This window comes from Trachemys scripta, chromosome 7, assembly GCF_013100865.1.
Source record: "Trachemys scripta elegans isolate TJP31775 chromosome 7, CAS_Tse_1.0, whole genome shotgun sequence".
NCBI lineage: Eukaryota > Metazoa > Chordata > Testudines > Emydidae > Trachemys > Trachemys scripta.
In genome coordinates this window covers 99663041-99683788 of record NC_048304.1, presented here as the reverse complement: position 1 = coordinate 99683788, position 20748 = coordinate 99663041, and the positions used below count along the sequence as shown (strand labels likewise).

The following is a 20748-nucleotide window of genomic DNA, read 5'->3' as shown; positions in this document are numbered from 1 at the left end:
CCCAGTTATATTACCCATGCACAGCACTGTCAGGATGTGTCAAGTTTATCTGAGAAATGGAACCTGAAAGCTAAATTGCTGCCTTTGAATCACTTGTTCTTTCTGAAAGTATCAGAATGGATTGACTGACTACTATTCTGTACTGCTCTTCAGGGATTGAACCCTACCTTTCAAGATGACTTGAAGAGGGAGAAGATGAGTTTATACGCTTTGTATTTCTTTTTGAAATTGAAAAGTTCTGCTTTATTTTTGACTTAGGGCTCGTCTGCACACAAGCTAGAACCAAAATGACAATTGGTTTTAATTCATGCCTTTAGTTCTTTCCGTTCAGTTTGCATGTAGAGAGAGCCTTCCAATCATAAGGAATGTCAAGTCTCTCCTCCTCTGTTTTGCTGGACCTTTTGGGGGAGGATGGTGGCACTGATCTAGATTGAGAGCATGCTCCATCTTTCATTGAAGGGGGAGAAGTGTTGAACCATTGACAAACGTGTTTTCCTTGCAACTGTCTGTTAGCTGTCGCACTGTACATTTATTTAACTCAAATGCCTAAGTTCAGTGATGTTGGGAATAGCTGATATTAGGTATATAAAATCAAAACGCTCCTAATGTTGATTTGGAACCATCAAGTTTTGCAGATAGCTGGCCAATGTAATTAGGTGATCTGTTACCTCTTGCTTGCAGTGTTTGGGAATGCACATTTGTAGCATCATGCTTCAGTTTAGGCCCCAGTCCTATAAGCAGCTCTGTAAAGATTGGACCCTTGCATCTGCTGGGAGCCCCCACTGCAATCAGTGAAACTCTGATGCACCCAGCAGGAGCTCCACTCTACATCAGGGCCCAATACTGTAAGCCTTTATAGAGCCTAGCACAATAGGGTCCTGATCATAATATGGAGGATACTGGGGCTAGTGCAAAACAATAATATATGATACACACAAATATATCTGGCACCTTTCACAACCACTGAGAAAGCATATGTAATTTACATTGCAGGCACCTAGTGATACTTGCTTGAAAAGTGATTTTTATTTAGACTGATGAAAAAGCTACTGTTTGTTAACTTATTATTTGTCACCTATGTATAAGGATTCAGTTAGGAGCAAAGATATTAATCCTGTCATAAGGGATGATCTAAATGAGAGGTATTTGCAACTCAAATTGTTTTGAGAAAAGTTATACTGGAAATGGAACAATAGAAAAGAAAATGGTAGTGCAGTCAATGTAGCTGAATAAGTTTTAGAGACTTGTGATATGCAAACAGCATTGTGGCACAGATTCTTATGCAGTCTTGAAGCTCTATAGCTTGGACTCAACAGGGTGACACACTTGGGCTAAAAAGGTTTTAAACCACACTTAATCAGCTCTAAGTCGGTGTCCACAGAGCTACATTCCCCAGCATCCTTCCCACAAGCAGGAAACCACACTGGTAACTCTTTCCCTGTGTTAGGTTTCTTTACTTCTGTTGTTAATATAAGAAAATGAAGCAAAACATATTTCCTTCCTTTATTAATGGTTAGTATTTTTCTTACAAGTGATATGTCACAATCTACTATGGTAATGTTAACTAAGTATTACTTCAATAGTACCAGGAAGTCTCTCTAAAATGCATTTCACAGCTTCTATTAAGTTTCTTAAAAATATTGCTCTAATTATATCAGAATATATTTAAAAACAAGGAACTTCCAATGCACTACATTTTTAACAAGAAATATCAATCTAACACAATTGAAAAAGGGCAGTTCTACAAGCTTGTTACATAAAAATGTAATACATACGTGCACACACGGATTATAGGGGAAAAAAGCCACGCCTGCAATTTAAAGAATATAGACTTATTTGATATTTACTACTAAAAATTAAAACAAACCCTATTGGTGCTCACTTCTGTTTTTAAAAATTACAAAAAATAATTGGTGTTAAGTCTTTACACTAAAATGTATTTTTTTCTGTTATACTTGATCTGACAACCACTCAAACATCGAAATAATGGTCTATAATATTTGCCTGGGAGAAAGATGTTGAATAAAAAACATCAGTTATAACTCCTCATGACTCTGGCTCCCAATCATGGAATGAACTCTGCATGGGTGCAGTCGTCAGACGACACAAAGCTCATCTGGGGCTATATAGAGTAAAATTGTGTTTTTTAGGCTTCAAACGGAATCTATTTTCAAATGCTTACAGTTTGATGGGAAAGATTATTCAGAAAATAAAGAAATCCTAGAAATCCACAGTTGAAAAATTTAAAAAACAAATAAATACAGTACAAAACAGGTCTTGATCCTGCACATACTTAAGTTCATACACATGTAGAATCTCACTGATCCCCAAAGGACTACTCAGGTGTAAGATAAACATGTGTAACAATCTGCAAGATCAGGGGCTAGGTGATGAGTGCCACTTCCTGCCTTTGCAGCAGCAAACTATCCCCACAACTGTGATGACATTGTTGGTGATGGGACATAAACATAGTGAGGTTTCACAGGGGCCCACTGTGTACAGTCATGGAGCTGCTGTAAACAGCCATGTTAATTTCAGTTCCATTCCAAGAACAAAAGATAAAAGTCTATGTTTGCCAAATGATAAGGAGAAAATCAATGCTCAAAGCAAATTTATTTTTAAACAATGATGTTATCACAAAGCAAAAGTCAAATGTGTGTGTGTGAAATGAAAGACCGTGCCTTTCAATTGTTTCTACTTGAGAATTTCTTTTAATCAGTTAATAGTTCAGAGTTACTCATATCTAAGGATGAATCATGAAATCATTTTAAGTAAACCTTTCTTTGCTATTTGTGATAAGACAGATGAATTAGGTATGAAAACCAGTGAAATGTTCCAAAAGAGAGCACTTACCATTTAAACAGCTTTCAGAAATTGGTTTTAAACATTTTTTTAAAAAGGGGAAACAACTGTGAATCCACAAGTTTTATTAAAAAATACGGAAGACCTCCTATGAATTTGGAAAAAAACAAAAACAAACAAAAAAAACCCTTTTTCCTTATTACAGTAAGATGAAAATTCCTGAATCAAAATGAGTTCCATTAGTATACATAAATAAGCAAGTTATGCTGTTCCTTCAGATTTATAAGGGAAATAAGTAGGCCAATTTAGGATGGAAATGTACTTTTTTTTTTAATCGTCAATTCAAAAAATACTTAGTTTTAAAGCTATATTTTGCAAGAATATAAAAGAAGAGGAAGTTTAATTAACCGACAAACAAAGAGCACGGCAAAAGGAAATAATTTGTTAGGCACTGAAGTCCAAATTTGAATTGAGGCTCTTGTAGACCAAATTCTGAGCTGCTGTAAATCAGCACAGTTCCACTGAAGCTACGCTGTATGTATGAGCTGAGCATCTAGAAAGGGTCTTAAGATTTCGTGTCACCCCCATGCAAAATTGCTAATCAAAATCTTAAAATGTTGAGTCACCTCAAATCAAGTCACAGGTTTCTCTACTAGCATTTATAAGGCCACATTTCAATCAATAATGACAATATTCACTTTTTCAGAAATATAAAGAAATAATGGTTTAGATTAATTCCTAGCTGCATCACAACCAGTACATGAAAGCAAAGAGTTTATTTTTTAACACTGAGGGTTTTTTAATGCTACCAAGCATTACAGCAGATATTAATCAATCTGAAACATGCTTTATAAATTGATCTAAAAAATTATTCATGATAGCTTGGCTTTAGTATTTCTTGTCCCCCATCTACTCCTAAAGTAGGAACACATTTACAGAACAAACAGCAAGGACATGTAGCTATCACAAGCTCAGAAGTTCCTGCCATTCACCATTTGTATTCCCAGATGGATATTCTCATTGCTTTGAGCCTGACCGAATTTTATTCTCCCTTTAAAAGGTGCTGGTTGTAGTTGTGGTTGTCAGACGTCTTCCGATATAAACCCTTGGGGAAGAGAATAAATGTGAATAAGCATTTCGTTTTAAAAAGAATGTACAGCATGTAAGGAATGCTTTTTCCCTCATCAGATTACTAGTATGTAATTTATAAAAGTAGTCGCAGCACCTGCTATAGTTAAGATTGCAAAAGAGTTTGTTATAAACACCTGCTTTCAGTTGTTCGCGATTTTGTGTGTACTCTTGCCCCATAATTCACACCAGATTAAGAAGCAAAATAATGTGCTCAGTGTTAGCTGAGCTGTTACACACCCACTCAGTTACTTGACTTAGTGTTTATCAATCACTTTTATTTGTTTATTCCTTATTTTTCACCTTAGTATGATTTCACTATTGTTCTATGTTTTCCTGTATTTGTTTGCTTTTCTCAGATGAAAGAAATGACCACTATGAAAATTAACCATTGTGACCACATTTAAAGGTAGCACTTCCTGAAGGTGTTACAAGTTGTGATCTTGTGCTACTGTATCCATAAGTCAGCTAGAATGTTGCAAGGTCAGAGAAATTCTGGAGAGTCATTAATGAAGTACATATAATGTAACAGTATTCTTGTTTGTACTTCAAAGGAAAACTTCAGTGTGTTTCTATAAAATCTTGAACAGTTTTTTGTTTTATTTCTATTTATATAATCAACTTTGTAGACTTATTGTAAGTGAGTTTAAACATATATTTAAGATTTTTTTGGGGAAAGTAAAGATTGATTTGTTTAAAATCACTTATTTTATTAGGTGGTTGGGGTCTGGGATTTGTATATGCAGATAGTTAATCTGTGCCCTCACACACCTAGGAGTGTGTGCCTTTCAGATAGTTCTCCCTTATCTGCAGTCTGACCCAAACCAATTGGATTGGGTGTGTGAACAGAGAGAAAATAAGTGACTCTCCATCAGGGAAGGAACACTGAAAACAAGCCTATGACATAATTGTAAAAAGCACTGGCAAGTTATTAAGCCTGATTCTTATCTCCTGTTCAATAGTTTTACAATGGTAGAACCCCTTGGATCTACTGCTGATTTATGCCGGTATGAGACCACAACAAGTCATGCTGCCCTGTGGAATGAGCAAGCTTCACCTTGTTTGTTTATAATACAGTGGCTCTGCAACATATGGCAAACCTTCCCCTGCCCCCCTGGAACTCCCAGAGGCCTCTTCAGAGGTCCAGGATCTACACAGGTGAGAGGGCAGAGGACTGGGAAGATCAGGGAGAAAGGAAGAGTGGGGGTGGTGGGGGAAGCAGATCATCCCCCTTTAATCTCAGAGATTCCTAGGAAAAAATATGACCATCCAGAATTCTTTATCCTTTCCACAAAGCTCATTCCTCTAGGGTTGTGGGAAGTCCCTAGTAAACCTCAATGGGGCCTTGATGTGGATGGGCCTGGCCTCCCACAGATTCCCTAACATCTGTGGGGATACCTGGGGATCTTCTGGGTTTAGGGATGGGCTCTGAAGCACCCTCTACACGTAGGGGAAACCCCAGCCTCTGAATGGATAGAGTTGAGGGATTGATCTCTTCCCCACGTCCCTTTCCTACAGGTGCAATTGAAGGTCAGTTTGATCTGGCCCAATGCTAATTTGAAAAATACCCCTCCCATTGTTTTTATAGATGCTCATGTTTCAGAAATATGCAGAATAAAACCCACTGACTTTTTCCCCTTTTAAAGTTAAAATCCACTCATCACAACAGAACTGAATATTTCAGAGTAACAGCCGTGTTAGTCTGTATCCGCAAAAAGAAGAACAGGAGTACTTGTGGCACCTTAGAGACTAACAAATTTATTAGAGCATAAGCTTTCGTGGACTACAGCCCACTACTTCGGATGCATATAGAATGGAACATATATTGAGGAGATATATATACACACATACAGAGAGCACTGTATGTGTGTATATATATGCTCTCTGTATGTGTGTATATATATATCTCCTCAATATATGTTCCATTCTATATGCATCCGAAGTAGTGGGCTGTAGTCCACGAAAGCTTATGCTCTAATAAATTTGTTAGTCTCTAAGGTGCCACAAGTACTCCTGTTCTTCTTTTAACAGAACTGAATAGTATGTCTGTATGTATAATTCCTAACTTCAGCTCTTGACAGATTTTCTAGGTAAATCCTCAAGTAGTGAGAAAAACACTGAGGAAAATTGACCCATGCAGCAATGCCACAAGCAACAGGTAGGATACTTGCAAAACAAGATTACTAGTCAGGTCTGGCCATGTTTTGCTTTGCTTCTGTGGTAAAATAGCTTCAAAGTAGTGGATACTAGTTAGTGAATAACTGGTCAGTGTGGCAAAATAGTTGTACCATTTAAATTGTAGGCATAGGAATAACTACAGGTTGGAATGACACTATTCAGATAATAGATGGGAGAAAGCTACAGTAGAAAGACTTTTTTTTTTTTTTTTAAATAAAGAACTTACCCTAGCCCTATGGCAAGCAAATGAGAGAGAAGCAGAGATGGAAGAAAAACCTTTAAAAATTCTGCTGAGAATATGCCCCCTTTCTTCATCATGCTTGTGTTTCTCATGCTGAGAGAGGCAGTACGCTTAGGGTGTTTAAAGAGAAATTCCCTAGTTTAGGAGAGGAAAACAAACATGTTAGCAAATACACATTTACCACCCATAAAAATAAAAGCGCCAGCAGGAGGACTGCAGCATGCTGAGGACACTCACTTTGGTGGGATGTTCTCAGGCCTACTGGACCAATCCCATATCCAGTCTGAATTTTTCTGCAAGAGCCTTTCTATTTCTTTTCTTCTTTCAAGAAAATCTTCTTCAGACTAAAACAAAGAGTCTTCATCAAACAGTGCACTGGACGGTTATCACTACACAAACAACCACCACCACCATTCTTATAGAAACTGGACTGACTTACAGAACTTGACACTCTCTCTGACTTTGCCCAACGTAAGGCCCTTTTGGGTTGTACTGCCACAATGCAGCCCTCTCATCTGTCCCCCATGCTAATTCTCAAGTTCACTTGCAGTATCCACATGTTCCCGCAACCCAGTATTCAACGTCTTCCCTCTATGCAGGGTGTTTACCTCAGGCTGCTTTTTTTATTTTATTATTATTTTATTTTTTTAAATTTCAGCCAAAATGGTTCAATCACTTCTAAGAACAGCGCTAGGGAATAAATGTGTTGTTTTGCCCATGACAAACAATGTGAAAAGCTCTCCTGTCTCCATGCTTTCTGTATCAGGGATGTGGCTTTTGCCATCCCTGTGAAAATGGGCATTGAGAAACCTGAGGAACAGAGACTGGAACTGAGATGAGGAGCCAGGGATGCGGAAGAGACAGGACTATGACAGAGACAGACTGGTTGGAGGTAGATGGTTTAGAAGGTGTCAGACTTGGGGGGAACAGCAGAAGTGTCCATGAGCACCAGAGTACACTCCGCTCCAGAGGGAACCCAAGATTCTCAGTCTCACCATTCCACAGCTGTCAGCAAATAACTGAAACCCTGGGCAAAATCTCTCATCCTCCTCTAGTGATATTCCATATAGAGGATGACAACCTGCTATCAGTTACTCCCTTAGCTCAACTGGCAGAAAGCTGCGAGCTGGATCTAAAGGTTCCAAGCCTGTTGATGACCCATGTGGGTTTCAATATGATGCCACATAATGGAAGGCTTGTGTTTTCAGTGCGCTTTTTTAAAAACGTAAGAAGCCACACACAAACACCCACACCACTATGTTAAAAAACACCACCACTTTATTAAGGTTACAAAATCAAGCACTCAAAAGTTAGGAAATACCTGTTTACTTCCTAACTTTTGAGTGCTCAGAAACATAAAACTTAAAGGTTGCCTCTGAAATCTTAATTTGGTCCCCTTGTGCACATGCATTATGATACAGCCTTTTAATTACATGTCCCATACAAATTTTTCCATAGGATCCCCACTTCATTCAGTGCATAGGGTGGACTTGCTTTGAAGATTAATCAGGGCTGAATAGAGAAGGTGGCTATTGTCTGTAGGATCCCTGCCTCATATGTTGCAGAAGTTGGAAGGTATGTAGTAAATGAGGCAGGGGACTGCACGAAAAAGGAAGGATGGTTTCATGGTTAAGGTAGTTGAATGGTGACCTGGGGAACTGGATTCTATTTCTGCATCTGCTTCAGAATGCCTATGTAATACTGGGCAAATCACCTTAAACCAAACTTTTCACACATGGTCACTAATTGTTTAAAATAGTTTTAAGATGCAGTTTAAATTTCTGAGCATGATTATACAATACAGGGTTGCCTGTGATAGCAGGTAACTGGACTTGATGACCCAGGAGGTCCCTGCCAGTCCTATATCCCTATGTTCCTTGTTTTCTCAGTGCCTAACTTGAGACCCTTGCATCTGATTTGCAGAAGTGAGCATTCACAGCTGCAACTGAAGTCAATGGGAGCTGTGCTTTGAACATAAAATGAACTATGTAATGCTAAATTCTTGAAAAAATAAGGTCCTAGGCATCTCAAACTGGACACCAAAATTTGTGGACACTTTTGACCTTACTCTCTCTCTGCCTCAATTTCCCATCTGTGAAATGGGGATAATACTACACCCTCACCTCAAAAGGGTGTTGTGAAAATAAATTCATTAATGTTTGTGAAGAGTTCAGGTACTACAGTGATGAGCACTATAGAAAAGCCCATGGGGAAATTAATAGTTTTGTCTTCAGAGCAGCATTTGAATAATATACAGTAAATAAGGCCTGGGGCCACATGTTGAACAATGAGGAGAAAACAAAATATTGAATAGCTGCTCATTAAGTGTGCACTAAATGAGGCAGGGGTCCTGGGGGGAAAAAAAGAGTATGTGATCATACAAGTTAAGACTATGATAATGTGTACACACAGGGAAGCAAATTAAGGTCATACAGAACTTCAATTCTGGCATATCATAACTTCTGAGTGCTTGAGTTTGCAATCTCATACTTTTCTTTTTAATAAAGGTTTGCTTTTGTGTGTAATATATATCAACAGTTCACTCATATATACACCTCTACCCCAATATAATGCGACCTGATATAACACGAATTCAAATATAACGCGGTAAAGCAGTGCTCCGGGGTGGGGGGGGACTGCGCACTCCAGCGGATCAAAGCAAGTTCGATATAATGTGGTTTCACCTATAATGCGGTAAGATTTTTTGGCTCCCAAGGTCAGCGTTATATGGGGGTAGAGGGGTGTGTGTGTGTGTATATGTATGTATGTGTGAGAGAGAGAATATGAATGAATATTACCTACATTGATAATTTAGTCCGGTAGTTTCTTGTAAGAGCTGTAGAGAAAGTGGGTCTTTGGAAAAGACTTAAATGAGGAGAGGGTAGTGGCTTTAGAGACCACCTCAGAAGATAGAGATCAATGCATTCGATCCTTGATTTACTGAGGTGGAGTAAAAGGAGAGAAAGGATAGAGGAAATGCACATTACTTTTCTATTTGTTAAAGGCAATTACAGTGGCATTCTTTTTCAGATTTAGAGGAAATATAGCATGTGAGGGCATGAGGAATTGTTATGCTGGTATTCTCAAATAATTTAGTATATGTTGTTGTTTATCCTTTGTACTATGGTAGTTATTAGAGGTCTCAATTGAAATCATAGCCCCGCTGTGCTAAGTGTTGTATGAACAGCTCCACCCCTAAAGACATTACAATCTGACGGAGGACAAGAGAAATGGAATAGTAGTATCTTTGGCCTTGTCTACACTAAAAGGAAAAGTCCATCTAAGCTATGCAATTTGAGTTACATGAATAGCGTAACTCAAATTGATGTAGCTTAGATTTACTTACCGCGAGGTCCACACTACGCAACGTCGACGGGAGAGCGTCTCCCGTTGACTCCCCTTACTCTTCTCGATCAGGTGGAGTACAGGAGTCGATGGGAGAGTGATCGGCGGTCGATTTAGCAGGACCCACTAAATCGACTGCTGATGCATTGATTGCCGCAGAATCCGATCCTCCGGTAAGTATAGACAAAGCCCTCACTTTACAGATGGAAATCTGAGGCACAGGAAGAGTGAATTGCCCAAGGTCACACAGGAAATCTGGCAGAAATGGAAAATGACCCCAGATCTCCTGAGTCCTTTATCACAAGGCCAACCTTCTTCTCAGTGATATGTGTATATTTACACTGTCATGGTGAAAGCTGTTATGTCATGCAGGTTACGAGTCATGCATATGTAAATACTCAGGATGACGCTCTCGCTGCATCCAGACACGTGATTATTTGGGTTAAAGCATGCTCTGGATAGGCAGCTCATCCTTTTCTGAGGTTCTTTTGTATGTTAAAATGTGATAAGTAATTCAGTTAATCTACAAAAGAGTTTTTAGATGGAAAAAATAAAAGCTTAATAGCAAGTATCTAATAAGAGGGTTGTGTGGACCTGTGCTTCTAGCCTTGTTTCAGCAATGTGACAATACACAGTAGATAAAATGTGACTCCGCTTCCAGTAAATATCCTTTTTTTTAAATCCTGATTAACCAGCTGTATTGGTTGCCAGCAGTCTTCACAAGTATTTAAAAAGTAATGTATAAAAATGTTTTAATATATTTAACATACAGATAATTTACCCTTAATATTTTAAGTAACATGTAGAAATATACCTGCTCAATCCCAGTTATTAAGGTGAATAGGGATCATATGGCTAAATGCCAGATCATTGCTTTTAAAATTTACCTTTGAAGCTATAATTTCTAACAGACAAAAGGAAGGTTTTGTTAGGTCTGAAGTTACTACTTTTAAATTCATGATGTGCTCATTGCAGCACATTATTATTTAAAAATAAAACCAACAACATAACATACGAACAGAAGAATGGCTGTACTGGGTCAGACCAAAGGTCCATCTAGCCCAGTATCCTGGCTTCTGACAGTGGCCAATGTCAGGTACCCCGAGGGAATGAAGAGAACAGGTTATCATCAAGTGATCCATCCCCTGTCACCCATTCACAGCTTCTGGAAAACAGAGGCTAGGGATACTCTCTCTGTCCATCCTGGCTAATAGCCATTGATGGACCTATCCTTCATGGATTTATCTAGTTATTTTTTTGGCCTTCACAACATCTTCTGGCAAGAAGTTCCACAGGCTGACTGGGCGCTGTGTGAAGAAATACTTCCTTTTGCTTGTTTTAAACCTGCTGCTTATTATTTTCATTTGATGACCCCTAGCTCTTATGTTATGAGAAGGAGTAAATAACACTTCCTTATTTACTTTCTCCTCCTTATCCCTCCTTAGTCGTCTCTTTTCCAAGCTGAAAAGTCCCAGTCTTATTAATCTCTGCTCATATGGAAGCTGTTCCATACCCCTAACCATTTTTGTTGCCCTTTTTTGAACCTTTTCCAATTCCAATGTATCTTTTTTGAGATGGGGCGATCACATCTGCATCCAGTATTCAAGATGTAGGCATACCATGGATTTATATAGGGGCAATATATTTTTTGTCTTCTCTATCCCTTTCTTAATGATTCCCAACAAACACCTGCTGGTGTAAGCCTGAGCAATGCAAAGGGGTGACAGTCATGTCAGGAGGAGGAAATTTTGGCCTTGCAGATCTTTGACATTAGTGAATATCAATAATATTTGTATATCTACAGACCCTATTATTGTAATATCTGAGTACCTCACAATCTTTAATGGCCTTTATTCTCCTAAAACTCCTGTGAGGTAGGACAGTATTACCCATTTTACAGATGGCAATAGAGACCACGAGTAAATTGTATGACCTTGGGCAAGGTCACAAATGATGTAGGTGGCTGTGCTGGGAATCAAACCCAGGTCTCCTGAGTCCCAAGTAGCCTATTTACTGAACCATCCTTCCTAATCACTACTGTAAATTCAGACTATGAGCATTTTGACCTATATGTATGGGATTTTCAAAGAGGCCTAAAGGAGTCAGGCACTAAACGGCCATTAAAATATAATCGAGCACCTGACTCCCTTAGGGCCCTTTGAAAGTCTCAGCTCATATGTTTTCAAAAAAAGTGACTATGCAACTCAGTGGCTTAGAACTGTCCATACAATGGGGCCCGATCCTGCAAAGACTTAGGGTAATACTTAGGGTAATACACTGCAATAAAACACCTGCAGCTGGCCCGGGTCAGCTGGCTCAGAATGCTGAGCTATAAAATTGCTGCGAGTTAGCCGATACTAGCCAGCTGTGGGTGTTTTATGCGTAGGCATACCCTTAAACAAGTAGCTTGACTCCAGAGAGAAATCTCTTTTACTCTCAGGATTAAAGTTACTCAGTTGTTTAATCTTTGCAGGATCAGTCTCATCTTTTCGATGTATGTTTTCTTAGGCTGGTCTTGGAACTGTGATAGTCACAAACACGTTCTCAAAGGAGGGGTGATGTCGCTTTTACCTGCGAGCTATTCTTTTCTCCACTGCTTTGAGTCTCCACTTCAGAAGCTCTGTTAATGTCCTGAGGTGTCTGGGAACGAGGAGGGCTTTGTAAACAGAAGCAAAAGGAGGGAAAAGTCTCATTAAATTCTTTATGCTGATATTCTCTATACAGGGAACTAAAAGTTTGTTTGCAAACTTTGTTGGAGCATGGGCAGCAAGAGCACAGGCTCCTCCACTGCATCCCCGACCTAATGGAATTACCTCTAGGGTTGCAGCATAACCCATCCTCCATGCTCATTTGACTACATCTGCCAAGAAGGAAACCAGTTTAATGCATGGTATAACCTTTTGCAGATGTGGACATCTGTCTACAGGGTTACTGGACTTGTCCCCACAACTTAGTTCATAAATATCACTGAAGAACAGCAGATAGATGATAATGGCTTTTTGGCCTGTATTCAAACCAGCCACCTAGAAATGGGAGCTCCCCCATCCCCTTGCCCATTCCACAAGCCTTCCAGTTCCTTTAATCAAATTAAACTTTATAGTTCAGATCCTCCACTGGTGTAAATTGTCACAGCCCCAATGAAATCAGTCAATTTACAAGAGCTGCCCCTTATGGAAATTGTTTTTAATGCTGCTATTAGAAAGCTCTATTGTCCGTAAATTGGATATAAGCTAAAATATCATTTTAGCAATTACCTAAGGTCACAAGCACACATTTTGTTTTTATCATCCCTTTTTTATTACTGTTCCATAAAGCTAATAAAGTAACACCTTACACCCTAAGAATGGCATTAGCATTGTTTCCGCACAGACTGATCGTACAGTCTTAGGATGGCAGCCACCATGTGCAAGCCCAGGTTGTGAAAACATCAGATTTTCTTTTATTAGAGCAGGAATGTTGCCAGTGATTTAGCAGTGTATCTGTGCAAAGTGCAGCTGATGCTGATACACTTCCCCTGCAAAGTCACAGCATGTCAAAAACTTTGAGAAGACCCATTTACAATGTGTGATTAAAATTTTCCATGGCTTTTTCCCTTATAATTTCTTTATGGTTTCAGGATGGGCTGTTTCAGAAAGTGTTCCTATTTTTAGCTATGTATTAAAAAAAATGTTGTAAATTTATATACAGATATAAATGTGTTTATATAAATAATCACACACACATTGATTGTGTGTGTGTATATGTGTGTGTGTGTGTACACACACACATGTGTACACACACACACATATATATACACACACACACATATATACACACACACCAGGAAAATTGCACTATTGTAAGCACTTCTGTGTTTGTAATAATGTATTTATAGCTACCTATCACAGCGTGAGCTCTCTCTTGAACTGCTTCTTCCGGATTCATGCTGGGCATCTAGTAGTATTTTCTCCATGTCACCATTGTGAATAGAAATAGAGTTTGGTACTTGCTCTTGGCTTGTTGGCTGGATGGGGTTACCATTGCCATTGCTGCTGAAGTGCAGTTCCACCCAGGAACCTGCTTGGCATAATTTTAAAAACAAAACAGGAAAAAGCCACAAAGACAAATATTGAAAGTTGAAAAACAGACTAACCACCCACCTAACATTTTCAAGTTGGGTCTGATAACCTGCTTTCTACAACATAACTACACCTGGTACGCACGGGTTATTGCTGGTAAAACACTATTCTAACAAGCCTTTCAAAGGGGTAAAGTTGTAACCCTTTCAATTACTTCCAAAATAGTTGTCTGAAGACTTTCTTCCCCCAGGGTAAATATACTGATACTGTTCATATTGTTTGTTCTTTTTATGCCACTTTCTTGTCTGTTAAGGGCCCGATCTAAAGCCCATTAAAGTCAATAGGAGTCTCTGAATTGAGTTTAATGGGGTTTAGATCAGCCCTCTCCCCACCCCCAACATTTGTGTAATATAGTTTGTTTCATAGCAACTGCACACTTGTGGACAAGCAGCTCTGTGTAAAAGGAGCTGCAAGAGCTTGAATGTCAGACCTCCACCACGGGTGACTTTTCAGTGTGATGTAAAATGTACCAGAAAGTACTGGCTCGATACCTATTGCAGCTAATGAACTGGGGAAGAATGGCTATCAAAATGCTTAGATGCTTTTCTTAGAAAGCTAATATGTCATGCAGTTCTGATTCACAGGAAAAACATGAAAGTACAAAGTGTCTGTATCCATACTCAGTTACAGAAGCTTTCATTTTAATTCAGTGGGATAGGCCACTGTATCCATCTTCATGGCTCAATGCAGTTGAAAAATATGGATTCGAATCTCAAGGATTGACTTCCTCTGCCAGCGTTCTCACTGTTAATTTATTCAATGTTGTAGGATCATCACTCCATAAAAACAGTGCTTGTTGTTTAACTTCTTCGTTAAGCACATTTTAAAGCATCACTGTTGGGCAATATAGGATGTTTGGCAATTGCTAGATCAGCTAGTGCTACCTAAAATATATGTAAGCTCAGCTGACAGTGACATGTTTATTTGTCTTATCAAAATGTATTCAGTAACAACTAACTTCTATGTTAAAAGCACCACCGGTATTTCAAAGGACCTAGAATTGGTTCTTTATTTATAAAATCAGCTAAGTGGATAACACTTAAATAATTACATATATATACACACATCAATGGAGCTTATTTATATAAAATGATGTACACAAAGCTTTCCAATAGTAAATATTGACATAATACTGTCCCTACCCTGAACAGTTTATAATCTAAAGCAGAGGTTCTCAAACTGGTCCCTGCAAACTCCATTCAGGTGGTTTGTGGATAGTTCCCTCTAAGGTGCTCACCTGGGTGGCCGCACACAAGAGAATAAAGGGCCACCCCCCCTAATTAGTGGAGCTGCGCAGGCATGACTCCACTAATTAGGTGCCTGGACACTGGAGAAAACACACATACAAGGTTAGGTGGTGGCCTTGGGGGGAATAGAGGATAGGTGGGAGGGGGCAGTGGGGTGAGAAGAGGGGGGTGGGGAAATTTGGGATGTGCAGCTACCAGAGAAAGAAGCAACTTTCCCCAGCTCCAGGGCTGCGGCGAGACGGCCATCCTTCCCAGTCCCAGCTCGGGGGCTGCTGCAGCGGGAGAGAGAGGGCACCTCCACTGCATTAGAAAGGTAAGACTACTGATATTAAAATATGAATTGTGTGCTTTTATTTGTAGAACAAAAAAAAGTTTATTAAGGTTTTTTTTATATAGCACTTTTATCTAAAGCGCTTTACAATAGTTGGCTAACGGTACAAACAACATTTGGAAAGATTATTAAGTGGTCCACCAAGACCCTCGGCAATTTTCAAGTGGTCCGCGGAAAAAAAAGCTTGAGAACCACTGACCTAAAGGCATTCTAGGCATAGTACAATTAGGTAAAAGATGACCGTATTTGCATTTTGGTGAAGATAATAGGTGCGACTTTTAATGAGAGAATGTGGAAAGGGGAGGGTACTGGCATGTATTAACTGGAGGGACCATTCTTACAAGAGATTTAAAAGAAGCCAATAAATCAGGACTAGGAAAAGGAACAGGAGAGAGGCTTGAGCAGAGTGTACAGAGCATGGCATACACAAAGAAATGAAATACAAATAAAGCAGCAGCTTTAATAGAATGCAGAAAGAATGGAGCCAATACAGAGATTTGTGAGGTGTGAAACGTCATCAGAGCGACAGGACAGAGAGGATTCTTGCTGGCTATGCTCTGAGTGGACAGAATGTTCAAGAGATAAGAACAGGAATCCAATCAAGCCAATCTGTGTTGACTAAATGGACAATTTAATAACATTCCTCTAAGATTTGAACTTCATATAATCCTTTGCATGAAAATAACTTGGGATAACAAAGTTGGGGAAAAACACTTTACTTCACCACCACCGGTTGCCTTCCTACCTTTTCATCTGTCTGATTGTCTATATAAAACTTTTCTTCATCCTTCTGTTGTGGAGGAAATCCTGAACAGGCTCAGAAGAGTCATCAGTGTGGATGTTTAAGTAGATGTGGCCTGACTGTGGCCCTGGCTTTTGCACCTTCAGCAGTTTTGAGCCTACCATCTGGCTCCTATCCTGCCCTGCCTTGCTCCAAATGCCTCTTTCCAGCCCTCGCTCGCCTTTTGCTCCTCCATTTACTAGGTGTAGGATATGAAAGAAATGAAATTGAAACTATGCCTATCTGTTGTATACACCTTTACAGGAAAAAAATTAGCTTGTCACTGGATGGTGCGCTGGTGATATCACATAACTCAGCCAACTGTCATACAGTACAGACTACTTGCATACTGCAATCCTGTTGGTGAAAGTACCATAAGTTGACTTTTAAATAATTATAAGCCAAATATTTGATTTTTGCTAGCATGCCAGAAACATATGAATCAAAAAACTCTTGTCGAAACCACACTAGAAATATAGAGGTAGCTTTTGTACATACATGCAGTGTACTGATTACTACCTTACATGCTGTCAGCTTTGTACCAAAATAATTTAACATGCTTTACTATTGTGAATCTGGACATGATCTTTGTATAGAATTATTATTTTTGATTATTTAAATAATGTTTAAAGTGCTCTGAATTTGAAAAATGTTATCTTAATGCTAGGTTAATGTCTGAACAGGTAACCTTATTTCTTTTAATCACAGTAATTACTCAGCATTTTATCTCTGATTGCAAATGGCTACTCATTCTCTAAGTTCTAGCAATGTCAGAATACTCATTCAAATTAAAGTCAAGATAAACAGTGATAATTAAGTGCTCTCATGACTGATTTTAGATTTTAAAATATTCTGTATTCCTGCAATAATTAGAATTCACAATAATATCTGATTAGAGTAAATGGTTATATTAGGCCATCTTAAACAAGTGGAAATTACAAGTAATACTCTGTTTGCTCTATTAGCATGCTATGCTGCACCTAAGAGCTGTTTTATTTCTGCAGCCTTTAAGGGCCCATCTACACTACAGATGCAAGTGTCAGGAGCCCCCAATTGCAACTGAGTTAAATCACAGTTCTATCTTTTACTCTTCGAAAAGGCTCAAACTGTGTTCTCATATGATGCAAGAGATCTGGACCTGATTTGTATGTGCTGTACAGAGAGAACCTCTGATAATGGCTAGTGCTAGTAATAGTGTAAAAATTGTCAAAATCCCAGTTCTCAAACCCATTATTAATGATCATTTCCTATTTATACAGTTCCACAGACATTCAAAACTGCTTCACACAGCAAACTAAAGACAGTCTCTGACTTAACACATAATGCAGACATAACACAGCAGTGTATGAGAGAATATGGAGAAGACAAGATTGACTTTAAAAGATCATGAGCTAAACACATGTTACATATACATTGTGGGTTTTTTTTTTAATATTGTATATTCTGGTGAGTGGGGGTATAGCTAGATTACTATAAATCAGCTGTTGAAATAGTGATTAGATACTGAAGGCTTATGTTTTTTATAAAGAACAGGAACAAACAGATAAGGGGGTGGGGCTGGAAGGCAACCTGAATGGAAGGAGTCATGGGGAGGGATCTGAAGGAAAAAAATAAGGTTAACTGGTGCACTGGAACCAGGCAGGATTATGCAAAAATAGGGACCAGCATGAGAAAAGGCATGGATGGAGTAACTGGTGGGATATTATTGGATTTGTGAGTATCTTTAGTACAATACAGTACTTTCAAAATTAGTCAGTGCCACAGAACATTTGCACAAAATTCTGATGTCCGAAATGACAAATTGCTCAGAGAGCAGGCAAAATTCAATTTGTACAGAGTAGAAGTCTCTCTGTATATCACAAATATATCCGTGAAAACCCCATTTAAAACAACTGTCTTTCACATGCCTTAATGCTCAATCACAATCTTACTCCCCACCAAATTCCTTTGCACTTCCAACATAACATATATACAAGGAAGATGTGCGATAACACTAGAGCACATTTGAATGCACAATCTCTTAACTCTGATTCAGTACTTTTTGGTTTGCAGATAACACATTCTATACTTTACCAGGGAGCACATGTCTCTTGAGACTCTATCCTTGGCGGTGAGGCTGTGTGATTGAGATTTCAGTGCTTTTTGAATGTGTTTCATTCTTTCATGCTATTCAGAATTTCTTTCATCTTTATTGTCACAGAGACATTGAGCCAGCCTTGACTTCCCTGGTGGAGAAACAGCTCTCTCTCTTCATGAGCTTTCTGAGAATCTCCTGCCAGAACTGCTATAAAATTACAACTCACGATACATAAAATGGAACCTTATTTCCCAAGAAAACCTGTTATTTATATCCCAGATGTAAGCATGAGTTTATCAGGCAAACTTGTCTTAGTGTCCCATTCCAGATTTGGCACCCATATAAATGTTTGCATATAGTGTTTAACATCATTACCTTTCCAACCACAGAAAGGATAAGAGAGATACCAGGCAAAGTCCCTTTATGCAATGTGTGTTCTATCTGCATGTATCAGTGATAGAGAAATAAGACCACCGGAGTCTCTTTAGAAAACAAAACAAAAAAAACACAACAACAACAACAAAACTTTCCAAGGCCCTGAGAGTTATGAAACACTCTCTTGTGGTTTTGCTACATGCGACACTCCTAAACTGGCATGTATACCCTGGGCAATCAAGAAAACCAAATTGCTCTGTCTGTCACATTGGCACAAAGGGAAATTCCAGAGAAGAGTGGGAATGTAAGCTAGATTTCTTTTATCTTTATTTCTAAAACTCCCACATATACAGGAAATACTCACTTTCTCCAATTTGAGGTGAATAAGGGAGGATTTATTTCAAATTTTCTGTCAACTGATTTCCATATTTTTTAAGTATGGCAAATACATGCTCTGATTTCACTTCCTTTTTCACGTTCAGTAAAACATGCATATCTATTATAACCCTCACTCACTTTGTTCCATTTCCATGCTACCATGTATTTTGAAACAAATGTATATTCAGTCGAAGTATTATAGTTTGTTGCAAGGGGTGGAGATGTCAAAACTAGAATAAGTAAATTTGAACTTAAAAAATGTTAAATGATGGATCATTATTATTTATTTCCAGTAAAAAAAAATCCGTGGGTTAGGTACTTCCAAATAGACTCAAAGCCACCTTACCTGTCCCATGGATTCTCAATCTAAGGAATATGAATTGTATCAGGGAGCTGGCAAGAAGGTGTTTTTCTTTCTTAAACACACAGCTAGCCATCCATGCAGTCATAACTGTACTTGACATGTTACCATAACTGGATTGCTGCTAATGGCAACCTCACTGCAGGGGAAGTGGGGGGGGGGGGAAGGCGGTGCATGTAACGAGATTCCCCCACTGACTGTGTTTTTTAAATTGTTCACATTAACCCTGTATCTAGGCAAGATACAGTAAGTCAGCACAGAGTAGCAGCCGTGTTAGTCTGTATCCGCAAAAAGAAGAACAGGAGTACGTGTGGCACCTTAGTTAGTTAGTCTCTAAGGTGCCACAAGTACTCCTGTTCTTCTTTAAGTCAGCACACAATCACACACTCCTTTGTGGAGTTAAGGACAGCCCTGTATATTCCCTGCGCATGCAGTACTGATCACAACCTATTTGCAAGTGCTGACATTTCCCCCTTGCTTGTCATGTTTACTGCAGGATTATTATTGAGCGTAACAGCAGACCTTGGCTTGGGAAGACGTCACATGCGAAACAAAGGGAACCTGAGTCTAAACCAGTCCTCGTTCTGGGCAGCAAGTCCTTAGGTGCGAGCAGGCTGATGGGGCTTTCCCTAGCAAGGCCTGCAAACTAGGGGGCCCAGGCACTGCTAGTAAAGGGGGGAAGGGCTGGCTCTTACCATGCAGATTCTCCTCTTGTAGGCTGAGTCCCTCGCCCTGCGACATTGTCTCTGGTTTCTTCTAGGCAGGAGCGTTTCTATTTTCAGCCTGCCCTCGCTGCCTGCTCTCTCCCGACGCTCTGGCGGGAGCAGCTGCTGCTGACTGCGGCCACGTACGCACCGCCGACTGACCAGCAGCTGACACAGTCTGTTATTGTTATTGCCGCTGCTGCAGGTTCTGGGGTTTGTTTGTGATTATGACGTCTCGAGGGAACGGGCCACCCTGATTGGTTGGCATTACATTTCTCCCCCTTTGCTCCGGTAACGCTGGCTGGTGCACTGGCAGCCCGGCGAGCTCGGGAGCTGCTGGGAACAAACACAAAACCTGGATGCCACGAGCAAGCAACAGCAGCTGCAAGTATTGCTTGATTCGAGCAGTTACTCTCCTCTGGGTCCTAGTGGCGCCCGATCTTTCATTGCAATCCGGGGGAACGCTGTTACGAAGCAGTTATGTAGCACGATCCTTTGGCACATTACAGAGTTTAAACCCCGCCCCCCCCCTTGCCTCCGCTCCTGATTGGCTAAAAAGATGGCAAACAATGACTAGTTTGACTTTGCATTGGACACTTTAGTGTAGCTGGCCTCATTTCAGATTGGATGGGAAATGGGGACGGTCAAAATGCTCGGTTCCTAGCACACTAATGTGCACTGA

General features: G+C 39.5%; 1 protein-coding gene across 1 annotated transcript; it reads right to left on the bottom strand.

Annotated features, from left to right (window-relative positions):
- Positions 1-1489: 1489 nt before the first annotated feature.
- On the bottom strand, positions 1490-20494 carry BNIP3 (BCL2 interacting protein 3). The gene is made up of 6 exons (XM_034775804.1): positions 20058-20494; positions 13573-13750; positions 12266-12350; positions 6587-6693; positions 6335-6484; positions 1490-3907 (listed from the first exon to the last, which is right to left on the bottom strand). The coding sequence occupies exons 1-6, from the start codon at positions 20101-20103 to the stop codon at positions 3856-3858; spliced, it is 618 nt and encodes a 205-aa protein (XP_034631695.1). The 5' UTR covers positions 20104-20494; the 3' UTR covers positions 1490-3855.
- Positions 20495-20748: the final 254 nt, after the last annotated feature.